Source organism: Paralichthys olivaceus, chromosome 21 (assembly GCF_024713975.1).
Source record: "Paralichthys olivaceus isolate ysfri-2021 chromosome 21, ASM2471397v2, whole genome shotgun sequence".
In the NCBI taxonomy this organism is placed as follows: Eukaryota; Metazoa; Chordata; class Actinopteri; order Pleuronectiformes; family Paralichthyidae; genus Paralichthys; species Paralichthys olivaceus.
Window position 1 is genome coordinate 18,737,948 of NC_091113.1, and position 13,349 is coordinate 18,751,296.

General features: G+C 38.1%; 1 protein-coding gene across 1 annotated transcript in view; it reads right to left on the reverse strand.

The window, feature by feature from the left end:
* Positions 1–333: 333 nt before the first annotated feature.
* Positions 334–13,349, reverse strand: part of myo15b (myosin XVB) — a 93,629-nt gene continuing 80,613 nt past the window's right edge. Inside the window, 17 exon segments of the mRNA XM_069518091.1 lie at positions 334–2,213; positions 2,440–2,580; positions 3,469–3,602; positions 3,701–3,834; positions 5,534–5,664; positions 5,768–5,916; positions 8,413–8,509; positions 8,603–8,680; positions 8,788–8,882; positions 9,017–9,147; positions 10,660–10,736; positions 10,829–10,905; positions 10,988–11,060; positions 12,016–12,079; positions 12,185–12,491; positions 12,622–12,733; positions 12,884–13,025. Of these exon segments, the coding sequence (XP_069374192.1) occupies positions 1,887–2,213; positions 2,440–2,580; positions 3,469–3,602; positions 3,701–3,834; positions 5,534–5,664; positions 5,768–5,916; positions 8,413–8,509; positions 8,603–8,680; positions 8,788–8,882; positions 9,017–9,147; positions 10,660–10,736; positions 10,829–10,905; positions 10,988–11,060; positions 12,016–12,079; positions 12,185–12,491; positions 12,622–12,733; positions 12,884–13,025 (2,269 nt within the window). The 3' untranslated portion in view covers positions 334–1,886.

Below are 13,349 nucleotides of genomic sequence, written 5' to 3' on the forward strand. Positions count from 1 at the left end.
GTTCAACAGTAGCATTAACTTTCAGTGTTTTGTTGTGATAACCTGCTGTTTGTCTACACTGATTCAGGTAAAAAGTTTTGTAGTTGATTGTTACCAACGGATTCATTCATTCTTTTTCTGTTTCTCTATGCTTATGTGCTTTTGTATGTTATGTATGTGTTTTAATCATCCATGAATCTACCAGAGGCAGAAGGACTGAAACTTTAGTTGATGATAACGTGGAAGAACTGGACCTCATCAAACGATCCCGATAACTGATGTCAACAGAAGGAAGACCTCATGTATGAAGCAGCATATTTGATATCATTCTTCAGGATACAGAGAGAGACTGGATAACAACATCCTTAATTGTTTAATGAGATGTGATGATGATGATTTCAATAAACAACCTCCAGTTCAGTGTCCATGGATGAGATGACAGACCAACAGAACATTGCTTTAATTCTCTATATTCTCAGGTTTACTTTTTTACCTATTACATAAATTACATATAACATAGTTTTTAGGGTTGGTAGTAACATTATTTAAACATAATTCAAAAACTATTAAACTTGAATTAGGTGATCGTTCAACTTCAGCAGTTACAACCTTCACAAGTTATGTGACCAATGTGATGTGAAAAGTCTTCAATCGTAAACAGCTGTAACTTTAAAAGTAAAAGTGTTTACTTAATCTCTGATATTTAAATTTTGAAGCCACAGTGTATGTGATTGAACATAAACCTAACCCTACCCAATATGATTAAACTGTACTAAGTACATTTTCCAAACATGACAAACATGACACTTTGGTGAATTAATATTTTCATTGTCACTAACGTTTGTCATAAGAAACCAAAGTATTACCTCATAGCTTAATTGTAAGTGATTTGATTAAAACCAAAATGTAAAAGGCCTGTGATTAATTCCAGGCCTACAACACATTCAGCAAAGTGTTCTTTGCTGAAAGTAAAAAAGTTTAACAGGGTGTAGTTTAACTGTAATGATAGTGATGGAAACAGCCCAGGATCCGTTTTTCATCACAGTTCATGCAGCAGCTCACAAGTGATGTCTCATTTTCTGCAGATCACAACAGTGTTAAAAAATATTATATAATAACACAATTTAATGTTAGCTTGCTAACTTCAGCTGCAATTCATTACTACTCTGAAATATGTGGCTATCCGTGTCAGCAGCTATATCTAAGCACAGTCGGGAGCTTGGTGTGGTCAGTAGCCGGTGTAGGTGGACGTGTCTATAGTCCTTGGGTTGACAGTTCAGACCCACCTCTCCAGCTCCTCCTTTTTGTCCAAATATGGTAACGTAGCCTCAGTCTGGCTCCAAACCATCAAGATGGATCTGATCAAATTTGAAACTCTTGGCTTCAAAACTGCAGTACACAAACCGATGGGTGATGTCACACTAGGTTGCTACTTGGTCTGGAGAGGCCTTTTCTTCAACAGGTCTGACCAGGCACCTGGCCCTCCCCCACCTGGCCAGCCCTTCTACAACCCGCCTTGTCTGCAACCCCAGTGTACTGCTCTGTTTGGAAAATATGATTAAACGATCACGTGAAAACAATTGAATCGACATATAGTACATATAAATGACTTATATAACAATATATTATTGAAATACATTAATATGATGAGGATGTTTAAATTTCTGTAATGATATTATTGGATTTTAAACCACAAAAGGAATATAATCAAAGCATTCATATTCATACAGCTGGCAAATTAACACATTCCAAATTCAGTAATATTATTAGTAGTAAATGTGTAAATTCTGTATCACTTCATCTCAGATTACAACACTGAAGAGAATTTCAGCTTATATGTGCATAGACATGTTGGTATTCAGTACATTTTCAGCAATAACAAAAAGAGTTATACCAAAATAAATCAATTAAGAAAAAAAACTCACTTCTGATAAACATTTTGGGTGTGTGAGTTGTGTGATTCGGGTTATGGTAACTTTTTCAGCATATAATTGCAAATCTATGTAATGTCCCTTGGTGTGAGCTAGGACAATATGCGTGTGTGTGTGTGTGTACTTCTCTTGATTCTTTGTGAGGACCGTTTTGTGCCTAGACCCTAAAGACATGTATAATGTATAAACGTGTGTGTGTGTGTGATTAAGAGGGTTTTCAGGTGATTTTGAAATGGAGCTGGTAACTCAAAGCTGGATCGACTCCTCAATAATCAGGGCGAGGATGTGGCACAACTCCTTGGCCTGAAAGAGAGATCAAACATGAATCCACAAATCTCCAGGATTAACCTGACATCTGGCCAGTCTATTTGAAATGTCACTGTTTACCAGATTTAACAGCAATTTAGCTGAGAAATACTTTGGTGTTTTGTGTCTTATAAAACTAAGAAAAACATTCCCACTACATTTCACAAGTGAATCCATATGATTGATTGCCATTTTACACAGAAATGGAATATGTAATCATTACCTGTTTGAGATGAATGGTGACTTTTTTGGGATGAGCTGAATTGCCATAATTGATGTCGACTGCTGGCACTTTGCCTTGTCTCTTTGGGCGAATGGTGTGCATGGACTGTACATCTGCCAAAGAAATCATAAACACCTCCTCCTACATAGGAAAGAAATATGAATCATCAGATGGGTGATACTGGCTTTTTTTGCAGTCAGTGTCATAGTTCTGTTATTCACCAGGGATTCTAACCATTTGCTGGAATTTTTATCAGTAGAAAGATCTGTGTCCCAACAAAGGTCAAATGCTTCTTCAAATCAATGACTGTAATAAAGATGGACAACACATCCCACTGTACAAAAATGAAGTCACAATATACTGGTGCTGTCCTTTGAAGCCAGTTTTCGCTGTAGTGATCATGATCCCATCAATACACCTGCCTGATCAATCACTAGACAATCTCAGCTGTCAATCGTGACATATCACCCCATTACTGGTGTACTTGTACTTGCCACTTCTGCTATTCAGCTGTTAGCTTCGCCAATCAGCTTGTAGCCTATCCATGCAAGCCAGCGATCCGTCAGTGTGTTATCTCTCGGAGGGTCTCTTTGATATTAAACAATTGTAATCTTCTCAGCCAAAACAATAACAATATGTTCACCATTCATGTAAAAAGACAGTGTCTAGGTGAAATGGAGAGGTGTATCAATGTTTCAAGTTTTAATACAGAAGAAAATGTCAGAGATGAACACAGCAGCAATGACAATTGTAATGATTACCAGTGATTTAGGTTCACTTGAAGGCTCATGGAAATGTAGACAGGAATGCTTCAGTTCAGGCAGACACACCCTATACTTTTAAGCTTAGCTTTTTTTGGTTCAAATATTTTTAATAAAGGATTGTGTGTTGAAGTACATTGGATTTATTGTTTATGTTTTGCTTTTTGCTGTGGTAACGAGACTTGTGAAAATTTCATTGTATCTGTTTTGGCTACTAAAGTTTTGGAATTGTGATGTCCCTAGTCAATACTGTGGTTGATACATGTACCTGTTTTGTAGGGTGAAGAAACAGCACACCCTCCTGGCTTACGCTGACCAAACAGGGGGAGGGACAGCCACTCTGGCTCACCTTCTGGGCCAAGAAAGTGTTGGAACCAAACAAAGGCAGACTGCTTATAAACTCTGAAAGACAGGAGGTTCAGGCACATATAATTGTCATCAGTTATCATGTAAGAAGGAGAGTAGAGGAGAAAGAGTAGCTAAGATGAAGTACTACCAACCAATGAAGCCTGTTTTGGCATCTTGAGGGCTGAGAGACTGCATTGCAGCTATTTGACCCAGACAGAAGGAATGGATCGCCTCAGCGTTACTGCTGAATCTGTCCTGTGAGGGCAGGTACTCCTTCATCTCTAGCCTAGAGAAATACAATCATACATTGTCAATATAAAATACATATGGGTTCCACTTTGACTTTTGGACCCATTTACATGACATAAACAGTTTGGTGTAGTCTGGGCTGCAGCCAGTTAGGAGGTCAGAAAGCTATTTCGAAGGCATAGCATCTATAGCTTTGTAAGGAGGAATCATATTATATGCAGCTAGTGGAGTGTACAGGTGTCATGTGTTGTGTTTTCTTAGTCCTAGTTAGCATTCTGTCTGCAGCATTTTGAATGAGTTAGCATTGCAGTAATCTAATCTGCTGGAGATGAATTCATTGACCAATTTCTCTGAGTCCGACTGGGACAGGAAGTTCCTCAGTTTGGAGATGTTTTTTAAATATCTCTATCTTTTCTCCCCCCCTTCTCCACCCATCTCCCCTCTCCTCCCATTTTTTCTTTGGCAGATGACCGCCCACATTGAGTCTGGTTCTAGAGGTTTCTCTCTGTCAATGAGGGAGTTTTTCTCTCCACAGTCGCCAAAGTGCTGCTCATTGTGGGAACTGTTGGGTTTCTCTATATTAATAACATTTGTTAAGTGCCTTGAGATAATGTAAATTATGATTTGGCGCTATACAAATAAAATGTAATTGACTTGAATTGAATTAAGAAAGAGTTTGTGTCTGAGCATGTGGTTTAGAAAAAAGTCGGCCACAACCAAGACCTAGAGTGGAAATTGGACCCGAAACGAGGATCTTCTTCCCAGAAGATAAAAGTGCTACCATGAGGAGTCTGAAAAGTTTCTTCAATAGCTCAAATTGACCTTGTGACCCCCTGCTTTGGTTTTTGTACCACCAATTTACAAACGTCTCTCAAATCACATTTACTCTCCTGAATTGAAAAACAACTTGGGAGTGACTGTGATTTAACTCTTTACTGCATTATTTTATAAGATATGAAATCATCTAATTGATTGTTGATGCATGCCTTTTTCCTGTAGTAATATAATTTGAATTTAAGTTTTAAAAGTTGACCCCCACAGTTTCACCCATAGATAAGGAAGTATTAGTGAACAATAAATAATATGCAAAGCGTTATGATTTTATGTGTCTAGATTTGTACAGGATTGCTATTAACTTTGAAATCTTATCTTTGGTGTCTTCCGTATGTTTCCATGTTAATTTATGACAATCAAAACCCCAAAAAATTTAAATTCTTTAAATTTGGTCTTTTTTTTATCGAACTAAGGGTTGAGGATTTCCAGCTCACTTTTGAATTTTCTTAAAAAACGTTCCAGAACAAAATATTTTAGTATCTTCTGCAAAATAGCAAACTTTAACAACTCTGTAACATTAAAAATGTTATTAATATAAAGTTATGGACCAATCACAGATCCCTGTTGTACGCCACAGGTTACCATCCTAAATTGTGACACAGTGTCGTTGATGTCAATGCATTGCTGTGTGTTTTCCAGATAGCTTTTCAGCCAGGACTAAGCTGGGCTCTGGACTAACTTTTTACATTGGTTGCACTGGAACGGTATTTTGAGAGTTCTGGGCAGCAAGTAAGGCTGTAGGGTAATTTGTGTATTCTATAACTCAGCAATAAAAGTGTTTTTAATTCTGTTGATTAGGAAAACTAACTCATTGGATGGGATTGAACAATGAGTTTGTCTTCCTCAGTGTCACATACCGAAATTGATCAGTATTGCATTTTTTAGATCAGTGTGTGACTCACAGTGAGGGCTGATTTCTTTGACCTCGAGCCAGATGCTGCAATGCTGAGAGCTCTGCCATGTGCTGAATTGATGCGGAACCTCCTTCAGCAGGAGGAAGGATCAGTCGCCCATTCAAATAGTCGCCCAGGAGCTAGAGTTACACACACATAGACAGAAAGTTGTTATATAAGTAACAATGAAACTGAAACTGAAGCAATGAATAGAAAAGTACTATTATTAACTCATCTTGTTACCTGTTGATAGTGGAAATCCATATAGAGGTCACTCTTGAAGGACAGAGGGCTTCGCCACATCACTCTCCTCAGAGAGAAGAAGATGGAGTTGTCATCCAGTGGAAAGTCAAAGAGATACTCCTTAGCATGGAGGGGACGCGCAATTCCCTCTGACAGAGGAGGAGCAAAGCAGTGATGAGCAGGGGCAAGAGACACATCTGTTAATATGTTACTAAGGTTTGGAATGTTCTTGAAACATATCTGTTAAAAAAAAACAATCAAAGCAGATCCAAGATCCTTTCCTTTTGGGGTATTTTTTGCTAAAATTATGAATTGACTCATAGTCCAGCTTGACTTGACGTAACAACCGTGGGTTACCCACTACTAATTTAACTAAAACTTATCTTTCCTGCTATAATTAAAACACCTGATGCTTGCGTGCAAAATGAGGTGTCCCTCAAGGCTCCATCATGGCCCTTTATTGTTCAGTTTATACATGATACTACAGGGACATATCTTAAAGAAACACAAAATCCACTCGCACTGCTCACCCGAAAGTCTGTGGGCCAGTATTGATGCAAAATCTGTATCTGCATGTATCTTAAATGACACTGTGAATATACTTTTGGCCCATTCTTGGGTGAACAAAATATGCAAGAGTAGTCTTACATGTCACTGTTTATAACATGTGACATTTATCCTTTGCCGGTTGGACTGCTTTAAATAAAATCTGTGGCATAAATTAAGAGTATTAACACTTCTCCAGGCACCATAACACAATTGCTTAAGGGCGATGACTTTTTACATTTGTTTCATGAAAAAATGATTAAAATCAAAATAGATCATCTCCTGCTCTTAATGGATGCTAATGGTGACCATTAAAATGTTAGAGCTTCATCTTTGAGTCCAAGTGACAACTGATCAAAAGTTGAAGAGGCCAAAACATGTCACGTCATTCATGAGTCAAAGTGAATTGTGCCAGTTATAATGATATTCCCTATACGGGCAGGCCAGATATCACATCAACAGGAACATGAGGTGACTCCTTGACCTTTGGCCTCTAGTCACCAAAATCTTGAAAGTTAAAAGTCCAAGTGAATGTTTGTTCCAAGTTTGAAGACATTCCCTCAAGCTGATCTTAAGATAACATGTTTAAGAAAAGTATAATTTGTGAGGCCACCATGACCTTAACCAAATTCAAATCACTTAAGCTTTGAGTCCAAGTGAATGTTTCTGCTAAATGTGAGAGGATTGGGAAATGGGACAGGAGATCACATTTCTCCTGTATTAGTTTCACTGCACTGGCTTCCTCTTAATTTCAGAATAGAGTGGAGTCCTTGAGCTTTATTGTTGCAGAACCAGGATTGTGGCTCCGGTCATATCATGGATCACGAAGATAATCGTAGACTGTGATGGCAGCTGATCATGGATTATGATTACTACAAGATTGTTTCAATAAAAATAGGCCTCCTCACATATACTACCAATTTTGGTAATACTGCTATCATTTCAACTGTCATTGCTGCTTCCTTCATCTGTCAGACTTTTTCTTTTGATTAAATACTAAAGTAAAATAAAATAATATACATCTCCATTCATGTTAGACATCGTATTTTCACTTGAATGATGATAAAATTGATATTTTGTTGTCATTCTCTGCAATAAGCTCTGCTTAACTGTTTTTTTTTGGCTGTCATTTTCTTTACTTTTCTTGCCGGTTGAGGGAAGAGGATGTGCAGCTTTTATGAGTAATATTTTCTGCTGTCGGAGATGCGTCATGCTGTATACTATACTTAGTACTGTGGTAAAATCTTACTTTGTGTACATTGTGAACAAAGTAGAAAAACATCTACTTGTTTATGTTTTGTTGTTGTTTATTATGTTGTTTATGTTCATGTAAAGCATTCAATTACACTCTATATGAAAAGCCTTTATCAGAAGCTGTGCTGCGTTAAAACATTATATGTAAACAGACAGAAGTATCAATTGCAGAAACAGAGAAGGAAGAGGGCATAAAATCCAAAAAGGATCATGTTCAACACAGCATAATGACTTGTTATTCCAAACAACAAACTGAACAAAGAGTGAGTCTGCCTCAAATTAATGTTAATGCTTACTTTACTGCACAATGTATGGCATTTCATATCATTTGGTATATGTAACGTAGTTACACTAACTCTTAGTTTGTTTTTGTTTTTTTGTTTGGTTCCATGTCTCATCACTAACTCTCCTGTCATTTCAGGGCCTGCCTTTCTTCCCTGCTATGCAATCATCTCATTTCCCTCACTTGGTTTTCCCCGCCCACCTCCTCACCTGCAGTCCATTTGCTCATTAGTTCCTCAGTATATATTCCAGTCATTTTCACTCGATCCCTGCCAGATTGTCTAGTGTGTTCTTGCCTAGCTATCCTGCGTTGTATTCTGTGTTCTTGCCTGCCTGTTCCTGACCTGACCGCTACCCCGTTTGGATTTTGGATTCCCTTCTTGCCTGCCCCTTCGGATTTGTTTGCTGTACGGACTGATATCCTGGTTTTGACCTCTGCCTGTCTTTTCTCTGCTGTCGGTGAATAAACCACGTTGCCTACACTAAGACTGTCTGTTGGTGTGCTTTTGAGTTCTCCCTTGCCAGCACCAGTGAGCGTGACAGTATATTATAATCTAATTTACCTTTAAATCTGTTGGAGAAGATGGAGAAGTCTTTGATTTCTGGGAGATTTGAGATGCCCATTTCCTTACAGAACTCTTTTACCACATCTGCTGCCATCTAGATGAAGATTAACAGACCACAAAGAATGTTAATTAAAAACAAAAGAGTAGTATTGTTTTAAAAATAATAAATAAATAAAATACATCTTACAGTGAAGCTGTGTATCTTCATCGGGAAATCCCTGCCTCCTGGTAGCTGGATAGGAATGCGTCGAAAGGTTTTGCCAGTCTGCAGAAAACCATGGGACATACCTCAGGCAGATAATGATGGTATGTAGCAGATGAAATACATAATGAAGGATTTGCCTTTATCTGCACCAGTGTATAATTACTTACCAGAATGGCTTCCGTCTCGATATTTGAGGGGATATTTCGGCGACCACCAAAATCGAGAGATCGTTGAAGGTTATCCATACACACAAATGCCAGCTCTGAGAACAAGAGGGTGTGCATCAAATAAGCAACCTATTTTTCCTCAAGTCTTCTTTTAAAACATCTGTGGCAGGTTGTTTTAATTGCTGATATCAGATATCTGTGTCTATTTACTGTGTTGTGTGTCTTGTACCTTGGTATGGATGTTCATTGTCCTGAGAGATGTTGTGTAGGTGATGTGTGATGTATGGCTGCAGAGTACCAGAGCAGGGGAAGAACCCAGTCATCAGGCTCAGTAGCCGCCAACCAAGGGTACAACTGGATCTGTGGAGACAACATACAACAATCCAAAAAATTGTTGAAAGAATTGTGAACAAACCCATTTAAATATAATAATAGTAATAATAATAACTTTATTTGTATAGCACTTATCTAAACAAGGTTACAAAGTGCTTCACAAAAAAAAATTAATGGAAAATTGTATTATATTAAAAGGTAGGGAGAGGGGGGGAGAGAGGAGAGAGAGACCAAGATGAGAGCAGTTGAGCTCTGTAAGACTGGTTGTTGTAATGAAAATAATACTAATAATCTTCAATTGTACCTTGGTGTCAACAGGTGTTTGAGCCTTTTAATCGCAATAATGTTAAAAGCCTTACCTGAGGGTACGCTGAGGCTAAAGGTAAATCTGACTGGCTACTGGCTTGAATGGCAGTGCTATGAGAGACACGTGGCTCAGACATGTGGTAGATCAGACGTCATTATCTCTATGCCTTTTTTTTAACTAAACTAAATACCTACTCTCATAGGCAGCAGATTCAGAAGCTGTCATATCTAAGAAACTACATAACATGTGGTTGCAATAAAAGTAAGACAAAAGGAATAAATAATACAGTAGAACCAGTACCAGAATTACAAATCGCATGTTAAAAATGCTTTCCTATAAAAACATGTTTTGAGCATGATTTAAAGATAGGTAGTGTCAGCGAGTCTAATCTTGTCAGAAAGGGAGTTCCAGAGCATCTGGGCCCTGACAGAGAACGCCAGGTCACCCTGAGTAGTCAGCCTTGACATAGGGACAGCCAAAAAGACAGGCTGGCCAATCTCAGATTGCGACTGGAATTGTAGGGAGTCAGAGCTGTGAAATGTAAGTAGGGGCCAGTCCATGTTGAGCTTTGAAAGTTATTAAAAGAATCATAAAATCAATCCTGAATTTATCTGGCAACCAGTGAAAAGATGCAAGGATTTGTGTAATATGAGACCTACGGTTTGTTTTAGTTAAAATACAAGCAGCAGCATTTTGAACAAGCTGCATACGAGTTACTAAGGTTTGACTAAGGCATGTTTAAAATGCATTGTAATAGTCCAGATAGGAAACGACAAAGACATGTATTAGCTTTTACTCAGTCAGGGAGAGAAAGAATTGATTTAATTTTGGAAATATTTCGTGGATGGAAGTAGCAGGATTTAATGATTTCATTAATTTGTTTTAGTATTGGTTGCCAGGGGAGCAAGAAATGATAGGATAGGAAATATAACTTGTAACCATTACACATCACATTCTACTGATTTAATATTTCACTCTTGCATTGTCAGACTCACAATGGACAGTTAAAAAACTATCAGAATTTATGTAGCACTTTAATTTATTTAAGTGTAAATTTATGTCCAAACTTTCTTCTTCCTGGACAATTATTTAAAACAAACTTAATTTATTTTATATAAAAAGGAAACCAACCATGCATTGGAACTAAAGGAGTTAATACATCTCCAGTTGTTACTTAGTAATAGTATGTAATTGAAATTATTTTGAAAATTCTATTAATGCCTCAGACTCACTTGGTTGGGTTGTTGGTGGTTTGCTTGATGACCTGGCAGTAAAGTTCATCTTGCAGCAGCTCCTTTTCTTTCCCTAGCTGAACATAACAGAAAAACTCTTCTTCTTAAATCCCAAAGTCTGATTGATAGCTATAAATCTTGAATATACACAGTTTGAATGCAGACTGACCAATAAGATATGGCTTAGGCAGGCTGACTGGGTTTTATCCTTTTTCAATGGCATGTCACCCATGAACTGCATCAGGTCTAGAAGGACACACAAATGGAAGCATGACAGAGGAACATCAGTGATCCTGGTGTATATTAGCATGGTGATTGTGACACTCACTCGTGAAGCACTTGACAGATAATTTATTGATTTCAGGATCATTGTAGAGAATAAGGGACTCTTTTATTGGGACCTGAATGAAACAAGAAAACAGGGCAGTTAGTCAAATTGTACTTATTTAGGATATTTCATTGACATGACTGTTCACTTTGAACTCACTAACGATGATAAATATCCTGGAAATTTAGATAGCAAGGCTTGATAAATGAAACAAAGGTTTCCTTATGTTCTCAATGTCACAAATGCTGACCTTTACATTTAACTCAATGTATTGAGTGTAATAGTTGTCTACAGTAATGAATAGAATGACACTAACTAAAAGTATTATTAAACCCAGTTAGCATGAAAGTAAAACAATTTACATCCAGAATAGATAGAACAATGCATATATTTTTATCTTTTTGAGACAAGCTTAAAATTACCAAAAGGGATCTGGACATCATCACAAACTGACTTTAAACTGCAGAAGGCCTGGTTTGTGATGGAGCCAGGACCCCCTTGCTCAAGGGTTGTCCCCCTCAAAATAGCATTGTAAACAGATCTGTTATATAAAATAAGATAAAAATGTGTGCTGAAAGTCCTTTTGTAACAAATTACACAATATAAATACAGTGCGATTACAATGTTTGAAACAAATTGTCACCCCCACCCCCCTTTTCACAGGGGATGTTATTTCTGCCCCAACATCTGTGTATCAGGGCTCGCCGCATGTCCATACCTGACAAGAGACATGAGGATATTGTGTGGTGCTGTACATTCCTGTCATGCTCTGCCCCACATGAAATCTATGCAGCATAGATGAAATATGAGCAAGAAAAACCTAATAAAGCATGTGCCCCACCCTGAATCAATGGGCAGGACAGTACAGATCAGGTCTCAAGCCTGAATTTTGTAGCTGAAAGATGTTTTTCTCCTGACAGGCATGTACCTCAGTCAAGCAGTGATTTCAGCATTTTAAACAGAAAGCCCAGCTTAGAGGGTTATTATACACATGTACAGATTTGTTCTAAAGTATTGTACTGTCTTACCTCTGTGTGTTGAACCACCTCGGAAAAATTTCTTCCACTGGCTGGCAGACCCATATTCCCCACTCTTTAACAAACAGATAATGGTAGCACATAGTAATCTATGTCATGTTATATGAATCTGAATTACCTCAGCAGAATGAGCAATATAATTTGTGTTTTTCTATCATACCTGAAGTATTTAATGGCAAACTTAGCCATAACTGAGAGGATCTCCACATCATTGACTGAGCCCTGAATTGAACTCTGGACTGATCCCTGGAGCAAAGGCTCTCTTCTGGGCCATTCTGAATCAGCACTGCTGATGGGATCAGGAGACAGGCCCTTGGGTGGACTGACAACTTTAGTGCCTCTTATGCTTTTTCTCCCTGCATCTCTTTGGTCACGTTGGAGAGAGTGGTAGTCCGGGGCTGCAGATGGCTGAGTAGCATCTTCTGGGAAAAGACCAGACCGCCCTCCCATGGTCCCAAAACACCAGCCTAGTAGAACACAAAAAAGTAATTTGATGGATTAGGAGATGTGTATAGGCATCAAACAATGTGGTAGTTTCAAGGGTTTGGTATGCCTTACTTTATTCAAACATGTCAAGGAGCTATTTAATGACCTCACCTGTCTGGATTCCTTCTATTGGTAGAAGTTTGATGATGTCACCCTTGCAGAAACTGAGCAGACTCTTGTCATCAGTCACAAAACTCTTCAGGGCAATGACATGACCCGAGTCCTAGAGAGCAGGAAAAGGGATGTCCAGGAGGGTAGTACATGGACTAAAGGTTTTGTGGCTACAATAAATGCATGGGGTCACATTGAAAAATGATGCTACAAAACATCAAAAGAATGGATAAATAAATGTACGATGATAATAGAATTCTACCTTGATGAGCTCCTGAAGGAATAACTGGATCATGGCAGTGATCTGAGGGGCTCTGTGGGACTGCAGCACCAGATTTTCATTCTTCAGCTCCAGTTTCACTCTGCCTGAACCTTGGTCTTCAACTGAGAGCAACTCTGCAAAACTACATTGGGGAGAATACAACAGAAGATAAATATTAGACAATGCCTCACTGTAATCCCAAACAGTTGTACTAGCTCATAACTAATAAGGTCATAACAGTCAAATGTCGTTATGCAGTTGAATATGCACTTCATATTTTATATTTCGTATTTTATATATATTTCTTCTGTTTTTCTTTTTATATTAGTAAGCACAGTTCTTTGGTCAGGCAGTTGCAAAGTAAGAATTTCATTACCCAATAATAAACCACTGTGTCTGTTATTGTGTATATGACAAATAAACATCTTGAATCTTGAATCTTTCTATTTTGACCTTGGTTCTGACT